The sequence below is a fragment of the Eptatretus burgeri genome, chromosome 8 (assembly GCF_056783735.1).
Source record: "Eptatretus burgeri isolate ZD-2024b chromosome 8, Ebu_testis_v1, whole genome shotgun sequence".
Classification (NCBI taxonomy): Eukaryota; Metazoa; Chordata; class Myxini; order Myxiniformes; family Myxinidae; genus Eptatretus; species Eptatretus burgeri.
Window position 1 is genome coordinate 590,154 of NC_140968.1, and position 24,315 is coordinate 614,468.

General features: G+C 50.0%; 1 protein-coding gene across 9 annotated transcripts in view; it reads left to right on the top strand.

Annotated features, from left to right (window-relative positions):
* Positions 1 to 24,315, top strand: part of UBE3C (ubiquitin protein ligase E3C) — a 191,765-nt gene that overhangs the window by 154,042 nt on the left and 13,408 nt on the right. For all 9 annotated transcript variants that reach the window (XM_085890523.1, XM_085890527.1, XM_085890522.1 and 6 more), the window contains one exon: positions 17,105 to 17,171. In XM_085890523.1, the coding sequence (XP_085746649.1) occupies positions 17,105 to 17,171 (67 nt within the window). The remainder of the gene's footprint in view (positions 1 to 17,104; positions 17,172 to 24,315) is intronic.

A 24,315-nucleotide genomic window follows, 5' to 3' on the forward strand; every position in this document is an offset into this window, starting at 1 on the left:
AACTTGAAAATTTGACCTTGGGGTCAAATATGTTTGACCTGAGGTGCTAACCATGAAGGTCAAGGCCAATCGCCACCAAAAATTAATCAGCTGAGCGCCAGACCATGAACTATATTCCCATGAAGTTTGAAGACGATCCGATCAAAATTACTCAAAAAATAAGGGTTTCGTCGACTCCCTTGATTTGCGACAAAGTGAGCTTGACCTTTGACCTTGACCTTCAAAATTTTGTGCACTGAAAGGGACCTCTATAGGCCTCTGAAATGTGAAGTTACAAAAATTTCCAATGATAACTGTGCTCTGCAGAATTTTTTATACGTGATTACAGACAAACAAACAAACAAACAAACAAACAAACAAACAAAAAAAAAATTAAATTAAAAAATTTTAAAAAACATACAAGCTGACTAACATATCTTGCAAAAACTTTGTTTTGGCAAGATAACAATGACATTTATTCACAAACATATGCAATCAATGAAGGCACGTATGCAATGGGAGTATGGGGACAGGACACGAGCAAACAAAAACTACAGCCGTTTGTCTATTATTTCTGTACATTCACTTTACAGTTCTACTTATGGAGACTGCGCCACAACTTTCATACAAAGAAAAACCCCAGGAAAGGAAAGGGGCAGACTGGACCCGTAGGCCTTTATGTTCGTGGAACTGTGAAGACCGCAAGAGCTCCACGAGACCGTGCTGGTTACCTGCCACCCTCGTGGTGACTCGCTGGCTGGCGACCTCTCTCCGGCTTTCTCCACCTTCCCGCAGTTCTGCACGGCCCTGCAGGCTTAGCTGCGCTCCAAGCTTCGCTATGCTCTGACTGCCCTCCACTGGACTCGAACCTTGTGGTGTTCTCCCGACTGCACCGCGACTCCAAAGGAGACTGCAGCTCGACTCCGCTCCCAGCCTTCAGACGAACTCCACGGCGCACCCAGACCGACTTCCGGCAAAACTCCAGGCAAGAAGAACTCACAAAACTCCCTCCAACCTCTCCAGGTAAGAAGAACCCAGAAAACTCCAGGCACAACTCCTGGCAAACTCTCCAGGCAAGAACTGACTCGCTGTGCGTTCCAGCGCGCCTTTTTATGGGGTCCGTGGGAGGTGAATTTGATCCCCCACCTTCGACATTTCACCCCCCGCGGGCTCCGCCCCTTTTGGCATTTTGATCCGATCTCGTCGCGAAACGCGGAGAGAGCGGACGTTGTAGAAATCATCAGCCGTGGAAAGCAGACGTTGTAGAAATCATCAGCCGTGGAAAGCAGACGTTGTAGAAATCATCAGCCGTGGAAAGCAGACGTTGTAGAAATCATCAGCCGTGGAAAGCGGACGTTGTAGAAATCATCAGCCGTGGAAAGCGGACGTTGTAGAAATCATCAGCCGTGGAAAGCGGACGTTGTAGAAATCATCAGCCGTGGAAAGCGGACGTTGTAGAAATCATCAGCCGTGGAAAGCGGACGTTGTAGAAATCATCAGCCGTGGAAAGCGGACGTTGTAGAAATCATCAGCCGTGGAAAGCGGACGTTGTAGAAATCATCAGCCGTGGAAAGCGGACGTTGTAGAAATCATCAGCCGTGGAAAGCGGACGTTGTAGAAATCATCAGCCGTGGAAAGCGGACGTTGTAGAAATCATCAGCCGTGGAAAGCGGACGTTGTAGAAATCATCAGCCGTGGAAAGCGGACGTTGTAGAAATCATCAGCCGTGGAAAGCGGACGTTGTAGAAATCATCAGCCGTGGAAAGCGGACGTTGTAGAAATCATCAGCCGTGGAAAGCGGACGTTGTAGAAATCATCAGCCGTGGAAAGCGGACGTTGTAGAAATCATCAGCCGTGGAAAGCGGACGTTGTAGAAATCATCAGCCGTGGAAAGCGGACGTTGTAGAAATCATCAGCCGTGGAAAGCGGACGTTGTAGAAATCATCAGCCGTGGAAAGCGGACGTTGTAGAAATCATCAGCCGTGGAAGGCAGACGTTGTAGAAATCATCAGCCGTGGAAGGCAGACGTTGTAGAAATCATCAGCCGTGGAAAGCGGACGTTCTAGAAATCATCGGCTCCCACGTCTGTCGGCGTAGATGCCGCTCGTCCGTTGGATTCACCGTGGCTGGCGAAGAGATGGCGGCGTAACGGAGATGAAGGTGAGGCGATGTTGTGGTTGCTTTGTGGTGGGGATGGCATGGTTGTTGAGATAGTGGTTGTGGTGGAGATAGCATGGTTGTTAGAGGTGGTTGTGGTTGTTGAAGTAGCAGTTGTTCCAAAATAAATATAGCCAAAGGATAATACTACCTCAAAGATCACAGCCCCGTTAAACGAATAAAATCCCTTTAGACATCGGTGGGGAAATCTAATGTGAACACACACTTATCGACATAACTGATCTCTGGGAAACCTGAATGGTGTTCTGTGAATTTCCACAACCATAACAATATATATGTATGTATGTATATATATATATATATATATATATATATATATATATATATATATATATATATATATATATATATATATATATATATATATATATATATATATATATATATATATATATATATATATATATATATTTTGTTGCGGATTCGCGCCCGCCGGCGTGCGAACGGCCACGTAACTCGAATCGCGGCACGTCGCCCACCGGACGGACAATCCCGTCGTGACCCTCTCGGACTAACGCCGGGAACTAGTCATGGGTGGACCTTTCGGCCTCACCACGATCGTGCCAATCGGCCCCCGCGTGGGATAGGGTTGCTCGCCAAATTCGACCTACCTAAGTACCCACACGGACGGTAGACCGGGCGATCGCACCTCGCCGCAGGTCGACTTCGGACACGGGCCACTTTAAGCGACCCGTTCCGTACTATCGGGATAACCGAGCGGTGTTATCGTCGGCCTCGACGGTTCGATTAATTATCGGGCGTTTTAGCCCACGACCAACCCTTTACGTGAAGTAAGATGGAGATTCAATAAAGGAAAAGACGAAGCGAAACGGGAAAACAGTTCAACATAAAGCACATTTATTTCGCGATGAACGGGAAGCACACATATACAATTACACCAAAAGCAAATGTAAAAGAAGAAGAAGAAGAAACACACAATAATGCACAAAAAGCAAATGTAAAAGCAAAAGACAATGCAGAGCTAACCGACTACTGAGCACACGGCAACACTTATACAGTTTTACTTCACAGACGGCGCCGACAACACATATACCCAAAGCAAAAGAAAAGGACCACCCTCAAGGATGAGGGGGGTAGGCGGGCCTGGGGCCGAGACCGCGTCGGGCCTACCCGTCTGATGATGAGCCGCAAGATGGCGGTGGCGCCCCGACTCCGCGGGCCTCGCGGACAGTGTCTGGTAGGGGGTGGGAACGGGGCCCCCTTCTCGCACTATCTCAGCGCGGGGGGAAACAGGAGGGGGTTGTTGATGCTCGGGGGAAGGAGGATATCTCCCTGTCTCGGGTCCCGCGACGAGCGTCTCCACCACGACCTCGGTCGCGCCGCCGGCCTCTCCCTCCGCAGCTCCCCGACTCCGACACGAGCACCCCCTCGACCGCCTTCGCCGCCGCCACCTCTCCACAGCTCCGTCCAACCGCCTTCTCCGACTCCTCTCTTGACTCGTCCCAACTCTTCACTGACTCCGAACTCTTTTTCTGCCTCCGAACTCTTCACTCCCTTGACTGACGAACGTAGCCCCTTATATGCCCCGTGGCCTCGCTCCTTCACCTTCGACCCTTTACCTCCGACCCTTCACCTCGAACTGGCTCCCCATTGGACCGAGGAAAAGTGGGCGTGAATGCTTTTTGATCCATGAATTTGCATATAGCGATATTACTCCAACGCACCTGGGGGCGGGGCCAAATCGCCCCACGCTCGCCGATAGGACGGAACAGAAGTGGGCGTGAGTCGTTTTTGATCCGTTTTCTTCGGAAAGGCCGGCGCTTTTGTACCCCTGCTCGGTGCGCGCCCTGCACGAGTCCAGTATCGGTGCCTGCAAGTGGCGTGGGAATGACGGTGATGCGATGGTTGCGAGGGCGAGTTGTGACGGTAAAGGTCGTGGCTGTTGTTGTGAAGCGGCGTTGCGGTTGGTGGTTGTTGTGTGATGGCTGTTGAGACGTGGTTGGTGGTGGTAGTAATGGCGGCTGGTCCAAAATAAAGATAGTAAAAGAAAAACGGCTATCTAGAAGGGTCGCAGCCCGCATGAATGACATTTATTCCCTCTAAACAACGGGTTTGGGCCTAACTACACATATACTTACCGAGATATCTCACCTAAGGGACCTGAATGGTGGTTTGCGAATTTCGTCAACCACAACACTACCCCCTCCCCTTTTTACAGACTCGTCCCGAGTCGTCAAATTTTCGTGTGCCATCATGTGTAGTTTTCCCCTCGTACATTTTACCTACGGATCCCTGAGTGCGACATTCATGGTATTCGTGTCCCCAAAATAAATAACCTGAGGGCTGAGTAACTACCTAAACAAACTCACTCACACAGACGACTTAAATAAAATTGCCGTCGCTAAGACAGACATGCCGGGGGCGCACTCATATTTACAGTACATCTTAACCTTAACTTACAAATTTTACACTAAACCATGGCCCAGGATCACTGAACTCTGCAAAAAGAAAGCAGTTAGCAGGGAGCCAGGCTGCTCGCATGCAGTCTCTGGCTCAAACAATGAAGGTGACAGGGAACGTGGCCGGCTGCTCACACGTAGTCCAAGGCCTTCCCTTTTGAACTGAACGCAGTGAACCACAACGGTGCATGGGCTGCACAAACGCAGTCTCCGTGCCAGCTCAAGTGGCACACGCAATGAGCACAACGAATGGATGGATGAATGGATGCACGCAAACACGGTGCACGGGCTGCACAAACGCAGTCTCCGTGCCAGCTCAAGTGGCACACGCAATGAACACAACGAATGGATGGATGAATGGCTTGAACTGAAACACGGTGCACGGGCCGCCACTGCAGGCCCGTGTTGTAGCTGCCAACAGGGCAGTTCTTGCAGCTTGCAAACTGTTGCTTTCTGATCCTGGCGCACATGGCAATGAACACGGGGGCAAGCGAAAATTGAACGGGGCTGGTGAACAGGGGCAGTGGGCATGGCATGGCAAAGGTGATCAGGCAAACACAGCCCGCAGAAGAAGGCCGCTGCAGGCAAACACAGCCGGCAGACGAACCGGCCGGCACAGGCCTTGAAGCACAGCAGCTGCAGACAATCCGACCAGCACAGGCCTTGCAGCACAGCAGCTGCCGATGAAGCTGGCCAGCCTTTGCCGTTCAGTGGAGGTTGGTGGAGGAGTGCGGTGGTGCTGGCCACTCGGAAGGCGGGCTCGGACCTACCCTACGGTCTCCCTCCCAACCTATCGCCTTTGCCTGTCATTGTCTATACCCACTCCCTTAATTTGTCAAACCCCAATTTAGCCCCAACTTATTTTTTTATTATTATTATTATTTTTTTTTTTTTACTTCCCCACTATAAATCGTCCCCTAACCCCCTGTACTGTCCTTGTTCGGCTAACCTATTCTGTCACCTAGCCTACTCCCAACCCCTACGTTCCCTTCTCGGAGGGGAACAAGGGAGAGCTGGCGTCCTGTGCCGAGGCCCAACGAAGCCTCAGGATGGCCTCCCCAGAGTTCAGCGATCTATAACCAAAGTGAGTCCAGCGGCCCACAACGAGAGCGAGGGGATGGATGGTGCGGAGGGGTACACTTCCTAATCTACCCTATCCATTTAACTGTTAAACTACCCCGGGGCTTTCAACAAGCGCCTCTCGCTTAAACTATTGGTTCTAACAACACAGATTCCCGTTGCCTGTGTTGGTGTCCTCACAATTTCGGGCCTCGCCCCCCAATTTTCTCTCCGTGCCCTCACATGGTCTCATGGCTGGGACACGTGGCTCCCTTTGGCAGGCACGACCCTCTGCCGAATCTCCCGCTATGGCACCCCCGGGCACTACACTGCCTCCGAGCCTACCAGCTCCCTAACACCGGGGAGTGCCCCCCATGGCACCTCCCCTGAAACGCACACGTGGCAGGCTGGCTTCCCAGGCCCCTTTCCGAGGGTCACCCGTGCCCACAACACTGCCCACGCGGCTAATGGCGCCCCGGGCCCCCGCACCAAGCAGGCGCACCCGTGCCCACTACGCTATCCCGGCCCCCCATGGGCCATTGGCCGACTACGGCCGACTAGCCTGGTGCCCAGGGTACCCACTCAGCGATACTCACCTTTCGCAGCCACGCTCCCAGCCCGTCAACAGGGCTCCTGCACCCCTCCAAATGGGTTTCGAGCCTACATTCACACCAACAACAAAACGACCTCCATTTTTCAATTTAACTAACCCCCTAACTCACTCTACACTGACCCCGGGGTCCCTTGGGCGGGAGTCACTCCTCCCCCCAATCACTCATCGCACCATGCATTCCCCATTCACTCCACACACACAGACCCGCTGGCCTCACTCACTCATCATGTACTCACGTCACAACTCTTCAACACACACACCGCTGAACTCTGCCATCCTTCTAACTACCTCCCCTAACTAACTCGTGCTCCCACGTCGTCCCTTAAACTACAGCACATTCCTTTTAACACTACGTAGCTGAGCTACGTCAACTCTACACATCCAAAGGCTGTCACTGTCTCCAAATGTCTAAAATAACTTTCCCAACCTAAATCTCGCTACAATCCCTCTAACTAATCCATTCCACGGACTCCATGAGGACTTACCCCTGCCCCATGAAGTCGGTCTAACTAAGCTAACCCTTCCCCCTAACTAGTTTCCATCCTGTGCCCTAGTCAAGGGGGTCTTCCACCCCTTGCCCAGGAATCCTGTGCACCCGAAAGTGAGGCTTGCTGTTCTTTTTTTTTTTTTTTCTAATTGCGCAGCACCAGCGCGGTTACTCACAGCTCGCGCACTTTGCACCTGCCCGTGACGTCATGCAGCTGCACGTGTACCTCGTCCCTCCTTGGACGGTACCATCCGGCAGGGATACCCCTCCTGCCGGATTCCAACCCCGCATGCAGCCATGACGTCACCGTGCGCATAAAAAAAACACAAGCCCCACGTCTCGAGGGGTTCCCCACGCGAACACATGTGCTTTGCCCGTTGGAGCTTAACACACACGATCGCGTGGAGAACCCGTCCGGTCCAAATCCATAATCCTGCCTAAACTTTGTCCGTCCGCGGGATCGGCAAATCCACCGCTGGCGTTTCCGGACCGGGACTTCACTCTCGCAAGCGAGCACGTGGGGGCCTCGTGCGTTGCACAGCACGGACCTCGTGCTCGCTGCTGGGTGAACCCGGCACGGTCCCCGAAACAACTACACCCGCTACTCGGCTTTCGTTCCTCTGTCGCCGTCGTCGTCTCCATTCGACACACGCACTCCCGCGTGTTACGACGCTCACACATCTCACCATTAAACTCACACCGGGAGACGCGGCTGCATGTTCACACATGCCCACCGACATCTCCCTCACATACCGCTCTCTCACACACACGGTCTCCCTTGCACTCGGCCGTTCACTCACGCATGCCATTATCCTTGCACACATGGCTCCACTCACTCGCGGCCTTTCACTCACTCGTGCCATTTCCCTCACACAAACCACACCACTCACACACGCGGGGGCACTCACCCGCGGTGCCTCATCCACACACCGTGCCTCACTCACACACGCGGGGGCACTCACCTGCGGTTCCTCACTCATACTGGCCGTTTCACTCACACACACGGCGACACTCACACACGGTGCCTCACCCACACGCGGCATGCTGGGAAGCACACACTCCGGCACACTCGCCACCACACCACTCACACGTGGTGCTCCATTCATACTGGCCGTTTCACTCACACACACGGCCTCTTCCACTTGCGGTGCCCCTTTTACACACGGCGTGCTGCGAAGCACGTACTCCGGCACAATCGCCACCACACCACTCACACACGGGGTCGCTTCCACACACGGGGACGCACTCACACCTTGCACCACACACACAGGGACAACCACACTGGGGATTCGTGTCCCCACAAGGGTCTCCGGGGCCTCTATACCCCCCAAGCTCGGCGTGCACCTGTCCACAGCACTCCTCCCCTCGACCTCGCAAAGCACGACCGAACTCACCTGGTCGTGACTCGCCTCAAGGGGGCATACTCCCTCCCCTTGTTCCTGGAGGAGGCTATCCAGCTGCTCGCACCGGGTCTCTACCCAGTCTGCGAGCTCACCCCCATTATCCTCCACTACCTCCGTGTGTGTGTGTGTGCGTCACTAACCTTGTCCAATTCACCCTCTATCTCCCGTGTCTCTATACATTTTATTCTTTCTGTCGTCTCCTCGTGTCTATTGGTCTCTGCTTCTTTCTGGCGTCTTTCTCTTATCTTTATGTAGGTTAACCTTGCTTTCTCCTGAAGTCGCTCCCGTCCTTCCCTGTTTTTCACTCCTTGCTCTTTCACGATCTCTGCGTACCTCCTCCTTGCTTTCCGTCTTAATTGTTCTTTTCTCTCCCTCCCAATTACTTTCACCTCGTCTCTTGTCTCCCGTGTCTCCATACATTTTCTCTCCTTGTTCCTTATTTCTGTCTCTTCCTGGTTCCTTTTTCCTTCCCATCTGAGTCGTTCTTTCTCTCTGAGCCCCATTAGCTGTTCGTTCTCCCTCCGTAGCTCCTCAATCTCCGTTGACTCCAGTTTCGCTCTCCGTTTTAGTTGTTCAATTTCACACTCATATAGTTGTTGTTTTCTCTCCCACTGTTCCTCCTGCTCTTTGTTTTCCAATCTCATTGTTTCTTTCAATTGGCTCATTTCCTTCCTGTGTTTCATTCGCTGTTCTCTCACTACTCTTCCTCGTTTCCTCTCCTGTCCTTCCTTCTCCAGTTTCATGGTTTTCTTCATTTGGTTAATCTCCTTTTTGTGTTTCATTTGCTGCTGTCTAATTACTCTTCCTCGTTTCCTCTCCTGTCCTTCCTTCTCCAGTTTCATGGTTTGCTTAATTTGGTTAATCTCCTTTTTGTGTTTCATTTGCTGCTGTCTCATTACTCTTCCTCGTTTCCTCTCCTGTCTTTCCTTATCCAGTTTCATGGTTTTCTTCATTTGGTTCATCTCCATTTTGTGTTTCATTCGCTGTTCTTTGTCTATCTCCTCATACTCCAGCCTCAGCTTTTCTTTCAATTGGTCAACCTCAGATTCATGTTCTTTTTGTTTTCTATTCCATTGTTCCTCTCGTTCTTCCCTCTCCAATCTCCTTGTGTCCTTCAATCTCCTGATTTCTCCTTCCTGCTTCATTCCTTGCTCCTTCAACTTCTCGTATTCCAACCTATTTTTTTCCTTTTGTCGTTCAGTTTCAAATTCGTACTCTTTCAGTTTTTTATTCCACTGTCTCTCTTGTTCCTCGTTCTGCAATCTCGTTATTTCTTTCAGTTGGCTGACTTCCTTTTCCTGTCTCATTCCTTGTTCTTTGTATTTCCTATTCCACTGTCTTCCTTGTTCCTCATTCTGCAATCTCGTTATGTCTTTCAGTTGGCTGACTTCCTTCTCCTGTCTTATTTGTTCTTCCTTCATTACTCTTTTTTTGCATCTCATTCTGCAATCTCGTGGTTTCCTTCAGTTGGCTGATTTCCTTCTCCTGTCTCATTCCTTGTTCTTTCAGTACTCTTTCTTGTTCCTCATTTTTTAATCTGGCCTTTGCTTCCAGCTGTTCGATCTGTACAGTGTGGTTCCTTAACGTTTCATTCTCTGTTGTCGTTCTTTCTTCTCTCACCATCCTCAACTCGTTTTGTAATTCCCTCTCTTTGTTCTGGTGTTTCTGTAACTCAGAAGCTTTCTTTTCCAATTCCTTTCTCATCTCCGCACACTCCGACTTTGCTTTGGCTTCGAATTGTTCAATCTGCTCAGTGTGGTTCCTTAACGTTTCATTCTCTGTTCTCTTCCTTTCCTCTTTTAACATGCTCAGTTCATCTTGTAATCCTCTTTCTTTGTTTTCGTGTTTCAGTATCTCAGAAGTTTTTGTTTCCAATTCCTTTCTCAATTTGCGTGCTTCTTCACTCATTTCATCTCTTCTTTCCACCGCTTCCCTCCTCAATTCGTCCCTTTTTTTACTGTATTCATTTAGTTTTTTCTGCCATTCCTTTCCCATTCTTATCTCCCCTTCCAGGATTTCTCTTTTAAACTGGCTTGCCCTTACCTCTCGCTTCAGTAGTTCCAATTCTCCATCTTGTTCGCGTTTTTCCTTTTCGAGCTTTGTTTTCCTTTCTCCTTCCTCCCTCAATTCTCCCTGCAGTTCTTCGAACTGTTCTGACTTTTCCAGCAATTCCTCCGCCCTTTCCTCGAGCTGTCTCTCTCCTCTTTTTATCTTCCATTCTAGGCTTTCTCTTTCCTGATTGCCTGTTCTTATCTCTTCCTTCAATTGTTCCAACTCCCCATCGTGTTCACATTTTTCTCTTCCAACTGTATTTCCCTCACTCTCCCCTCTAGTTCTTTGAACCGCCTTGCTTCCTCCAATAATTTTTCCATTAATTGTTTTACTTCCAAGTCGTGCTCCTTTTGTTTCTTTTCAAGCTCGGTTTTCCATTCTTCCTCCCATTGTTTCCTTTCCTGGGAAATACCAATCTGCTGTTCCTCTATTCTTTTGTTCAGTTTGCTCTTTGCATATTCCAACTGATGGGTATAAAACACTACCAAATTCTTTTTCCCACGTAATTTGTCGACTCTATTGGCCAAGTCATGTTTTTGCCACCGAATTCGTTCCAGTAAATCGTCCAATCGCTGTGTCCCCCGTACACGTAATTTTTCTGAAGCGCGTCTGCGTGCCGTTGTGACTCGTCCACTCCACGTTGCACCTCCTCGATATATTCTTCATAACGCTTCACCTTTTCCAAGACATCCCCCACTTGTGCCTGAAGCCTGCCAATGCTCGCATAGTCATCCTGCCACGCCTGCCATGGCACATGCCGTGACCACGTGCCTTGAACCGGTGACTGGGAGCTCACGCCTCGTGCTGTGCCATTAATATCAGCCCGCTCCGTGCTGCCATTGTGCGACTCCGTTTGCCGGCAAAGTTCGTGCTCAAGCCGCTCCCACTGACCACAGTTAGTGGTGGGGTTATAATTATAAAAAGAACCGACCTGGGCCATGGATCCTACATGACGACACATACCTAATACCCCCGGCTCCCGCTCGCCTTGAGACGCCATCTTATTTCTCGCAAAGGGTTAATTTTGCTCGCTCGTAATTTGGAGGGAATCGGGGGTCGCTCCTCTCACCCCTGGACCGATTCCCGTGAATTTAGCTGGAGACAGGAGAGCCCGTTTTCCCGTTCTCCGATACCAGTGCCGCGAGGAGGGCGATGAGTTTATATCGCACGACCTGACACCAGTGTTGCGGATTCGCGCCCGCCGGCGTGCGAACGGCCACGTCACTCGAATCGCGGCACGTCGCCCACCGGACGGACAATCCCGTCGTGACCCTCTCGGACTAACGCCGGGAACTAGTCATGGGTGGACCTTTCGGCCTCACCACGATCGTGCCAATCGGCCCCCCGCGTGGGATAGGGTTGCTCGCCAAATTCGACCTACCTAAGTACCCACACGGAGGGTAGACCGGGCGATCGCACCTCGCCGCAGGTCGACTTCGGACACGGGCCACTTTAAGCGACCCGTTCCGTACTATCGGGATAACCGAGCGGTGTTATCGTCGGCCTCGACGGTTCGATTAATTATCGGGCGTTTTAGCCCACGACCAACCCTTTACGTGAAGTAAGATGGAGATTCAATAAAGGAAAAGACGAAGCGAAACGGGAAAACAGTTCAACATAAAACACAATTATTTCGCGATGAACGGGAAGCACACATATACAATTACACCAAAAGCAAATGTAAAAGAAGAAGAAGAAACACACAATAATGCACAAAAAGCAAATGTAAAAGCAAAAGACAATGCAGAGCTAACCGACTACCGAGCACACGGCAACACTTATACAGTTTTACTTCACAGACGGCGCCGACAACACATATACCCAAAGCAAAAGAAAAGGACCACCCTCAAGGATGAGGGGGGTAGGCGGGCCTGGGGCCGAGACCGCGTCGGGCCTACCCGTCTGATGATGAGCCGCAAGATGGCGGTGGCGCCCCGACTCCGCGGGCCTCGCGGACAGTGTCTGGTAGGGGGTGGGAACGGGGCCCCCTTCTCGCACTATCTCAGCGCGGGGGGAAACAGGAGGGGGTTGTTGATGCTCGGGGGAAGGAGGATATCTCCCTGTCTCGGGTCCCGCGACGAGCGTCTCCACCATGACCTCGGTCGCGCCGCCGGCCTCTCCCTCCGCAGCTCCCCGACTCTGACACGAGCACCCCCTCGACCGCCTTCGCCGCCGCCACCTCTCCACAGCTCCGTCCAACCGCCTTCTCCGACTCCTCTCTTGACTCGTCCCAACTCTTCACTGACTCCGAACTCTTTTTCTGCCTCCGAACTCTTCACTCCCTTGACTGACGAACGCAGCCCCTTATATGCCCCGTGGCCTCGCTCCTTCACCTTCGACCCTTTGCCTCCGACCCTTCACCTCTAACTGGCTCCCCATTGGACCGAGGAAAAGTGGGCGTGAATGCTTTTTGATCCATGAATTTGCATATAGCGATATTACTCCAACGTACCTGGGCGCGGGGCCAAATCGCCCCACGCTCGCCGATAGGACGGAACAGAAGTGGGCGTGAGTCGTTTTTGATCCGTTTTCTTCGGAAAGGCCGGCGCTTTTGCACCCCTGCTCGGTGCGCGCCCTGCACGAGTCCAGTATCGGTGCCCACAAGTGGCGTGGGAATGACGGTGATGTGATGGTTGCGAGGGCGAGTTGTGACGGTAAAGGTCGTGGCTGTTGTTGTGAAGCGGCGTTGCGGTTGGTGGTTGTTGTGTGATGGCTGTTGAGACGTGGTTGGTGGTGGTAGTAATGGCGGCTGGTCCAAAATAAAGATAGTAAAAGAAAAACGGCTATCTAGAAGGGTCGCAGCCCGCATGAATGACATTTATTCCCTCTAAACAACGGGTTTGGGCCTAACTACACATATAGTTACCGAGATATCTCACCTAATGGACCTGAATGGTGGTTTGCGAATTTCGTCAACCACAACAATATATATATATATATATATATATATATATATATATATATATATATATATATATATATATATATATATATATATATATACATATATATATATACATATATATATATACATATATATGTATACATATATATATATATATATATATATATATATATATATATATATATACATATATATATATATACATATATATATATACATATATATGTATACATATATATATATATATATATATATATATATATATATATATATATATATATATATATATATATATATATAAAAGGGTGGTCCAAAAACAGCAAAATAAAATAAAATTCAGATGTTGTCTCCACAAGCCTTAAATTATTCCACTATGATTCAATAAAATGACCGTTTTTACAGCCATTTTTCCCTGCTGTGCAGGGGTTAGGCTTTTTCTTGAGGCAATGTTTTATGGCCGGATGCCCTTCCTGACGCCAACCCTGGTCGCCTCTTACGACACACAGGGATATGGTATACCTATTCTAACCGGGGCATACACCGGGACCAGTACACTGGTACTCACTTTGCCGACCTCAGATGGATGACAGGCTGAGTCAACCCCCTGGTGTTAATTCAGCAGCCAACGGGGCTTGAACTCAGGACCCTGGGATCCCAAGCCAACACCAGGCTCCACTATGATTCAATAACGCGCATAAAATTTGTTGTTGATCAGAGGTGATTTCGAGGTCACTCCATATGACGACTTTTAGTTTCATGAGTTGGTTAAATTAGGGTATGGTCAGGTACGATTACGGGTACTTCTGGATGTCCGAGGTGGAAATGGAGTGCACTTTCGAACTCTATGGGGTCGATTTACTCTAAGAAATGACTGCACCGACATTGAATTCACTACCATTTCGAAAATATGACTAAAAACGTTTTTTTATTATTACTCGAGTTGAGTAACTAATCATACTGACGATATTACTAAACCTATAGTGAATTAGTTGTCGGTCTAAACATTTCTTGGAGTAAATCGACCCCACTGAGTTCTAAAATGCAGTCCTTTTATACCAAGAAAGTACAGAAGTACACGTAATCGTATATGACCATTTTTTTACGTTTTAGTCAGATACGTCGTATCTGACTACGACGTTTTAGCCAGCGTACTACGATGTATGCCAGCGAGCTCTTAACGTATACAAAACTTACCCATACGTATTCGACGTCTGCCAGCGTTTTTGACAAATTTTTCATATGTCTGCATACGCTGGCTCATTCGTCAAGGTGTGACAGGGCCTTTAGCGACGAACTCTGTATCGAGTCAGCTATTTCAAAATCTACACCAACTTTTAACGAGAAACTCTCAGGTTATGTCACAGTGCACTATGATGGAAAATGGTGGCTTGCCTGCATCATGGAAGCCTTTCAGGACACTCATGAAGTGAAAGTGAATTTTCTTCATCCAAACGGGCCCACAAATAGTTTCTTTTTTCATGACATTGAAGATCACTGCATTTTAGACATTTCTGATATACTTCTTTCTGTAGAACCAAAAACTGCTACAGGTAGAACCTATACAATCAGTAAAAAAGAAACGCAGCTGTCAAATAAAACATTGGTTGGCAAAAAATCTTGACTATAATATGCTAGGAAAAACTCTTACTCAAACTAGTATCACTTCCAGTTCCTGCATGTGCATGTGGAAAATTTATGTACAATATACTGATATAGTGTATTGGAAATCTTGTGTTCAAATATTGTGCTATGTATTGTGTGTCCAGCACCCGAGTCCCCGAACAATAAAACCATCATCACACTTGAAGCCATTGAGATCCCATTTTCATTTATGCTGAGGTGTTGGAGTATATGAAGGGGTATTCTCACACAAAAAAATCGGGACCATCGGTTTGGCTGGGGAGCGGGGGCCCAAGGTCAAAGGGCGCCCCAAACTATAACTTTTTGAATTACTGTTTCAGAGTGATTTTACTTTACGCGATTTGAAAGATCTCGCTTTTACGAGCATTTTGATACCAAGATCAGCCAAATCGGACCACTACAACCTGTGATATGGCCACTGGAAGATTGTGGGGGCAGCCGGGGTCACTCAAATTTGGGGGGCCCCTAAAATGGGCCCACAGGTCTAAAAGTTGGTATTTTGAGTTTTTTCACCCAAGTGAATAAATGACCAACATATGGGGAGAAAATGAGGTATTAGTGTCAGGAGGGTGTGTACACTTGACATGGAATGCCCCAGCTCTCCTCGTGTCCACACCGTTCCCTGGACACAAGCAAACCAGCAGCGAACTGAGGGAGCAAGGGTCATGGCAGCACTCTCTGACCCCCACGTGTCACTTCCTTATTGATGTGCGTATCCCAGAGCTTTTCGGAGGGTCGGTCCCATAACTTCTCAGAGGGTTGGTCATGCACCTGGTGCTCGCATACAGAATCTCCCATAACCTTTGGGAGAGTCGGTCCCGGTGGCGCTGCCCCGCCACGTTGTATGTTACGCACCCAGTGCAGGAATTGCCTTGTACTATTGCTTTGGTTGGTCTGTAACGTAATGTGTGTACTGTAAGACATGTTGCGTTGTGGGCATGATTTGTGCTGTGGGAAGGTGCAGGGGGAAGAAGGATGGGGAAAGAAAAAGGATTCAGATGGATTGATGATGAGGAGGGATTGAAATGGATTAAATAACTAGGGTGGTTTTATGAGGTTTGAGAAAGAAATGGTGAGGGATTTTAGTGAGGTACAGGGAAGGAGAGGTTTGAGAAGGAAACGGTGAGGAATTGGGATGGATGTATGGATAGGAGGATTTCAAGAAGGTTGGAAATTACAAAGGGGGTAGAACCTGATGAATATACGAAACACATTTTCCCTGTCCCTGTTACGAGGGGAAAGTTAACCTGACTAAACACAATTACGAATGAGATATCTAACTGAGGATCCCTTATGTGTTGAGTGCGTCACCCCGGGTCCTTTTTCAATAACCACAACAATATATTTGTGGTGGACCTCACACGGAATTACTCGTATATGGCCTGGTTATCAAATCAATAAAAATGAACAGTTTAAGTGAAACCCCGGACTTTTGATGAGGAATTGCTTTTCGCGGTACTTATTACGCTTTGTATAACACAAAGTTGTCGAGATATTGTTTTATTTTAAATGCCTGTAGATGCTTATTTTGAACAATCAAATTAACATCAAATCGTTCCTGGTTAGTAAGAAATGTCCATTTAATGGTTTACCTCTTTGCAAACATTGACATTGTTGACATTGCCTCGTCTCCTCTGGTTTCCACTTCATTGGTAAATTTGTATTGTATATTAGGAGGGACTGAGCAACAATCATTTTAGGGGACATCTACATGTAATGTTACTTGCACTGTATATGTCTGATGGTGGAGGTCAAAATTAGGGAATTTTTGATTCTCCTCTAAGTCCACTTTTTTTTTAATCGTGGAAATCTATTACTGCTCATTTATATGTGTGCTGGCAGGACAGTCTAGACTCAAGAGCTACGCACACTTGCCTTTCAGCTGTCTCGCCTGGGCTCTGACCTCGACCCAACTATAAACTGTCACCCTGGTTTTTCATTTGCAGGCAAAATATCAATGTGTACGCCGTCCCTCAGAAGGACGTTAACCCGGAGGATCCATCTGTCATCACTGGTTGTTGGTTGGACATTTAAAATCCCACCATGTCTTTCACGAAGAGTAGGCGAATTCCTGCCTGCACCCCAAACAAATTCCAAATTCCTGCCTCCAAATGGACCTGGCCAACCGATTCGTGAAAGACACAGGTGAAAACCATTCCCCAGCCAACCCCCCAAAGAAGGTGGGAATATATGGGACCGTTAAAGTAATCAAAGTAGTTCTAGTAGTTTGCAGTACTGTTTTGATTTTTTTATATCGTAGCTCAGGCCAAGTATTTTTTTTATCACTTGAATACATCTAACTTACAGCATGGCAATCAACTTATCTTTCTGTATTTCTAAGCTTCCCGTTACATGTGTTTTATTCAGGTGCTGATATCAGGAGCACAGATTCCCATTGACTTGGAAGACCTCAAGAACTGCACCAACTACTCAGGTTACTTGTTCACTCACATTTTCAGCTGTTCAAGTGTAGTAATACTTGTACTCGTACATTTATTATCTCCACGTTTTTTGAAAAAAAAAACGGGAGGGGGGTGTGGGTATCGGCTCCATGTATCAGTCTGTCTGTCTGTGTCCATCCGTCTGTTACACGATCTCCTAAACGTTGTGCAGAAATTCACCAAACTTGGTAGTTATGATCAACTCATGGCAAGACGGTGTATTCAGTATTTTTTTTTGATGAGTATTGTGGTGTACTGAATAGAAGATGCTTAGTAGGCAGACACGAGCGGGGGAACAGTCGAGCCGGGCTGTGTTGCACAAGCGCGAGCGCAGGCGTACTTTGCCCGCGGCTCTCCTTTATTGCGTATTCAGCACACTCACGAGCCGGGCGACTCCAGCATTACTACAAAGCCTCAGGCGGCGCGCACACCTTATATCCCTTGCAGACCCGATGACCACGCCGACCCCTCCTCCCATCATCATGCCCCGCCCTGCATGCCCGCAGGCTACACCACACTCCTCCCTCCTAAAACTATGATTATTAAATGATCACCATCATAATAAGCATAAACAACACGAAGGACTACGGTATAATAGTCGACATGGCACAAAAAATGAAAACAGCGAAGTATAACAGCACATCACATCACATAATGTGTGAAAGCGAGCTAATGGAGCTGCCATGGCCAGATTCCGAAGACGGAGGTGCACACAACACCTCCCAAACTCTGGCCGCGTTACCGATATGAAGCAGCAAGGCGAAAAGCACAGCAGCCCTACACAGCGGAAACGCCCCCAGGCGGCTCATGCTGACATGGCCCTCGGCGAGGCCGTGGCGATCTCCCGAGCATACCTCCCCCGGCACCATCAAACGCCTCCGGCCCACTCCCCCCAGGCAGACCCGACGTAGATAAACATTCCGAGGCCGGAAGCCCGCTGTCTGGAAGCCGTGGCGCCAGCGCCAGCCTCGATCGACCTTGGCTGGGGGCGCTGAACAGCGCCGCTGGCTGGACGCACTCAATGTTCCAAAACAACCCACGCACCACAATCAGTTGAGACGCCAACGCCCGTCTAAACGGCCTTGAGCGAACACAGAGAGCTGCGCCCGCAACCAGAGGTGGGGGTAACGCCGACCAGCGCACCAGTCTTGGCTCCGAGTCGATCTCCGAGACGCACACGGCAGTTAGACGGTAGCAATTCCATTTAAACCACACTTCAATCATAGGCTCGTTATAAATCACTACGAACATCATTCGAACCATTGCAAACTCATGTTTCCGTACAGCGCGTTCTTTTGATAAAATCCCAGCACATGACAAAGCAACTACCCGCGGCCCGGGACAATGGAAGGCCAACCCAACCTTTTTATTCGCCACCACCGCTCCCAAAGCCACCACATCACATTGATCATAATACAAATCCCATTGATTGATCTCCGCCAAACCCACTCTCACACGGGAACTGCTGGCATTTATTTCAACAACGTTAAACTGCATCACTAGAGCAAGGAAAAACACATATGCAATGAACAGCAACCCACAACCCACATCACGAGTCCGTCTCTTGGTTGTCGACTCGATGTTGTGACTCGCGACTTCCTTTAACGCCACGGGCTCACCGCAACCTGTCGAAGCTGCCCGAACAACACCGGCGCGCATTGCCTCACGAACGCTGCCGAAGCGCGGGAACTCATCGCGAGAGCTGATACGGCTCTCGCCGCTCCCGAACCGTACATCACCGCCGCAGGGAGCAACGAACGGCCACTCCCGTTGCATCGACGCGGCCCCCGCCACCAGAACCTCGCCCTCGGTACTCGACGAAGGCATCGAAGAGAGCACTGGCACACCTGGAGGTACGAACCGGAGATCCAGCCCGAGGTGCGCCAGCCAGTCCCGACCCAAAAGGGCGGGCCCCTCCCCTCGCACCACGAACACCGAGAGCCGGGCGCGTCGACCTCGGTAGCGCACCGAGACGTCGGCCCTCGCAAGCGGTGCAATCGCTTCACCGGTGTACGTGTACAGCGACAAGGCCGTCTTGACCAGGCGAACACCGCGAAGACCACGAGCCGCCTGTTCACCCATGACCGACACCGCAGCCCTGGTGTCCACGCAAAATACGGTCGGCTCGCCATTCACCTCGACCTCCACCGTGAACGGCGTCGTCATCTCCGAACCAACGGAAAACAGACTCAACCGTGGTTGCATCTCCTGCTCCGGCCCGCCGGCATCGCCATGCCCCGGTTGCAGGCCGATCTCCAGGTCACTGGGGTCCTCCCGCACCTCGTCATCCAAGACCCCAACGGAGGCCCCCGCCATCCGACACACACGCTTCAAATGTCCCACCTTGTGACAATGCAAACACACGGTGTTCTTATACGGGCACATTTGTCGCAGGTGCGGACCCCCACACCCCCAGCACCCCTGGAAAGCCACTTCGCTCCCGGTGCGACCGTGCTGCGGTGCGCGCCCTCGTCCCGCACCGCCAGGCGCGCGTGCGACCTGCGGCACTTGAGTCATCGCGCGGACTCCGGGCTGCGCGACCTGCGGCACCTGCGCGGTCACCGCGTGGACCTCGGGATCAGCCGACATGCCCCAGCTGGAGCTACTCATTACGTCCTGGCCAGCGATGGTGCGGACATCCGTGAGTGTCTGCTCGACAGACGAAGCAGTCCCGACCGCCGAGTCGAATGTGATGTCGGTCAACCGCAGGATGGCTGCTACCATCTTTGCGTCTCGCAGACCAGAAATAAAACTATCTCTGAGCCGTGCCGGACGCTCCTCTGTCGTGAACTTGCAAGGCACAGCCGAATGCTTCACCCGTGCTACGAAGTCTGCAACGCGCTCCTCGCCACCCTTAGCGAGGTGATCGAACTGGAACCGCGCGAGATGCAACGACTTCTCTGGCGCCAAGTGGGTCTTCATTTTCGCCACGATGTCCTGAAATGATAGCCCGTCATCACTGGGCTTATTTGGAGCCACCAAATCACTCAGCAGCCGGTAGTGCTCCGTTGATAGCGAGGCAAGCAAGATCGCCTTGCGTTTCTCTTCATCATCTACATCATTCGCGTGAAAGTAGCAACCCAACTGTTCAGAAAACAACTCGAATTCATCTCCCCCGAACACGGGTACGCGCCCGTGCGCCGTGCCCCGACCTTCTGCCATGCTCGTGCTGGCGAGACCCTTGGCTCCGTAGCCTGGAACCGCACGGGTTATTTGCCGCCCTGCACACGCCGATCCGAAGATCCTCGTCAGCCAACTGTGGTGTACTGAATAGAAGATGCTTAGCAGGCAGACACGAGCGGGGGAACAGTCGAGCCGGGCTGTGTTGCACAAGCGCGAGCGCGGGCGTACTTTGCCCGCGGCTCTCCTTTATTGCGTATTCAGCACACTCACGAGCCGGGCGACTCCAGCATTACTACAACGCCTCAGGTGGCGCGCACACCTTATATCCCTTGCAGACCCGATGACCACGCCGACCCCTCCTCCCATCATCATGCCCCGCCCTGCATGCCCGCAGGCTACACCACAAGTATTACTTTTGGCCCTGCCTTTGGGGCCCTGCGGTGAGGTCAGAAGGTCAAAACTGCAATTAACGGGCACATTTTAAAACATTTTGTAATGACCTTGTATATATGCAATCAACATTGGGGGACGCATGAAATATATAACTATCTTTTTTTGGTTTGACCCCCAGTTCATCCCGCTGGGGTCACAGGGGTCAAAACAGAAAAAAACGTTTTACCTCAAAATGTAATATTGGGCCATTCCTGGTGGAACCTTTTGCCATCTTTCATCCTTGCTTTAGGTGGGAGGCATGGAGATTTGTAATGGCACACCATTGACTTTGCTCTAGCTTAGATTCAAAGAATATAAAAGTTTTGTTGTTTGAAAGGGGGAGGCCCCTTTATAGGGTAGAGGTCTCCAAAGTGTTTTTTTTTTTGCCAATTTACGGAATTTTTGTGGGGTGGGGGGGGGCTGCCTGTTAAGAGACGAATTACTTTGAACTTTCCCCTTGCCAGAATATTATGGGCATTTCATTTATAGCATGTTCAACTTTGCCCTCTGCCATACCCATTACACACAGAAGACTAATCCTTGTGCACGGGTGAAACTGTTCCATATGTGTACGGAAATTTCTATTTTTGTAACACCCGTATGGAGGTTTCCACATTGTCGTCGTCAGAAAAGCATGCCATGATTATAGAGAAGTGAGGTGCTATTCCGACATGCTGATTCATTTCTTGACCCATTTCATCCGGATGGGGTGTAATGCCAACACCTCATGACCACGATTATGTGAGTTACTCCCATGGTAGTTTTTTATGAGGTTTGTTTGTAGAAGTTGACCGGGTACAAAAACTTGCAAGCACATTGCCGTTATGGGATGTCCGCCAGGCAGGAGAACGTCTGTCTATGTCAGTAATTACAGAAATAGCATCCATTGTTAGGTATTTCCCATCGCTGTTCCCTCCTGTGAACCTTTTTTATTTTTTATTTTTTTACATACATACTCGAGGCTCGTGGGAGAGCTACGACACAGAACAAACTCAGGTCACAACAGAACAAGGTGAACAGCAGGAGAAAGGGGAAACACCAACAGCAGGGTGGAGGGAGAAAGTAGATGGAGATGGACAAACAAGGAATGCAAGTAATGATGAGGGGTAAGGGAGAACAGAAAGGGTGGACAGTATGGGATACATAAGCAAATTTTTGAGAAGAGTGTGGGATGGTTTAATGGGTGGAGAAAGATAATTATTTTGGATGGGGGATTTTGGACTTGAGATGGTGGTGAACAGCTAGCTGTCTTGAAGACCTGGAGGAAGAATGGTATTGAAGAGAATATGGAAGGTGGTTCCACAGGTTGGAAAAACAGGAATAAATGAGTGTAGGTGAGCAATGATTCTGGATTTCGGCCACTTCACTATGAGGGGTTGCTGGTGTTCCACGTGAATCCTGCAGACACCTTGGGGAGGACAAAGCATGGAGAGGGCAGAAGGTACAAGACCAGAGAGGAGGCGGAAGAAGACAGAGACCACCGACCTGTCTGTGTTGGCGAAGTGATAGGTCCATAAACTCAGCTTCATCGTGAGATTCCAATGATATTGAAGGCCTTTGTTTACATAGCATCAAGTACTCAATTGAGCTTTGGATGAAAGCCTCGTCAATGGAAAGGAGCTCAGGTGTGCCAAGGAAGGACTTTGCACGATGGAGGATGTCCAGTTGGCATCTGGATTTGAAGGCCATTTTTGAAATGTGGCTTGGCCAAATGATGGCTGAGAGTGAGACCCAAGAGTTTGAGTGACTGAACCTCTTTGAGAGGGTTTTTGAGGAACTAGATGGGTGGGTTTGTGGTGCGATCCTTTCAGAGAGAGAGATTGAGTGTGAGGGATTTCTCAGGATTGAAAGACATTCCAAGTGTTTGACCAGTTTGTGATTTTTGTCAAGGTCTGATTCGAGGGAAGATGCTGCTGCCTGTCTGTCAGAAGGATGAGAGGTGATAAGGCAGAGAGTGGAGTCATCAATAAAGAGATAAAGAGGATTTTCCAGAGAGTCAGTGAGATCATTGATGAAGATTAGTAAGAAGATGGGTCCTAGAGCACTGACTTGGGGTACTCCAGCATTGACAGGGCGAGGAGAGGAAAGGGTTCCATTGAGAGCCACACATTGACTACGAGAGTGGAGGAAGTCAGTAATCCAAGAATGGAGTTGGCCTTGGATTCCGTAGACAGACAGTTTGGAGAGCAGGGCAGGATGCCAGACTGCATCAAAAGCTCAAGATATGTCCAGAGAGACGGCTCTAATCTCCTGTCTGACATCCATTGTTGGGACAGTAGAAGCAGCATGTCCAAGGTAGAGTGACCAGGTCTGAATCCGAATTTGATGGTCTGAGATGAGGCTGTTGGAGAAAAGGAATGATTTTATGTCAACTGCGATGATGGATTCCATGACCTTGCCAGGCCTTCAGGTCCACCCCAGTGCCGCGGCAAGGAGGCGCTGAGCTGACCACCCCTCCCCATACAATTCCCACAAGGTAATGTGGTGGGGAACTCCTCCCCTCTCCCTCAATACACTGGTGCAAAGTTCGGACATGGCCAGGCACTGAGCACACCACACAGGTTTTGAGGCTGCGAAGGCACTCCAGTTTTAGGAGGATTGGCGCTTGGGGATCAACTCCCCTTGCCAATTTCCACTGGATCCAGAGCCGCTGTAGCTTCCTCACGGCGTGCCCAGCGGTGGTTCCTAGCGAAATTCACGAGTGCTTCACGAGATTTGCACCCATCATCAGGATGTAGTCCATTGCCTGGCAAGTCATCATTCGGTCTCGAAGATCATCTGGTGTCCCCGGGAAGCATGGAACTGAACCGCCAAACGGAGTGCGGGTCAGACGCGTGATCAAATATGAGTGGGGGAAACCATCAGCAGAGTCGGACTCAACATGGCCCTCCACCCCCCACCAACCAGCGCCGGGACAAGCAAACCAAATCAGCATCCCATCGGGAGCCGAAGGCAAGCGAAGCCCAGGCCAATCTGGTTTGCCGGCCAACGACGTGTTAGGCCTTCATTGAGGCCAGTCCCCAACAGGGAATGGGCCCAAGGCCACATAATTGCCGAGGAGTGTATGGGAGTAAACCACGGGATCTGGACAAAGAGGCCAGCCCAGTGTGAACCAGGCGTAGCACTTCAGCAATTCATGCAGCACATTCGGGGCACTGTGTTGTGAGGTCCCAGGCCGCAGGCCCGAGCACAAATCACCAGGGAAGGTCTTTGCTATGCTCTGCTAGTCGGAGCCTTGTGCTGACCAACCCTTTTAGGGGGAATGCCCGGACCCACTGGCCGAAGGACACTGCACCGGCACACTTCTACGCGCTGCGAGATCATCAAAGGCATCTCTTGCTCTTGCATTTCTGACCAATCCAGTTTGTCAAAATCTGGGCTGTTCTACTCTTGGCCCTTGGCTCAAAGTGCAACGAGAAAACCTTTTCGAGGAATATCCCGTAATGTGCTGATCGGAGGTGCTTGCCCGCCGAGAAGCTGCTGCCCGAAAGGGTGACCGCCTCCATGTCGCCTCGCTCCACTCATGGGGACCAGACCGTGACCATTTCGTCCCCGCAGATTCGGAAAGGCTGCAGGGCTCAT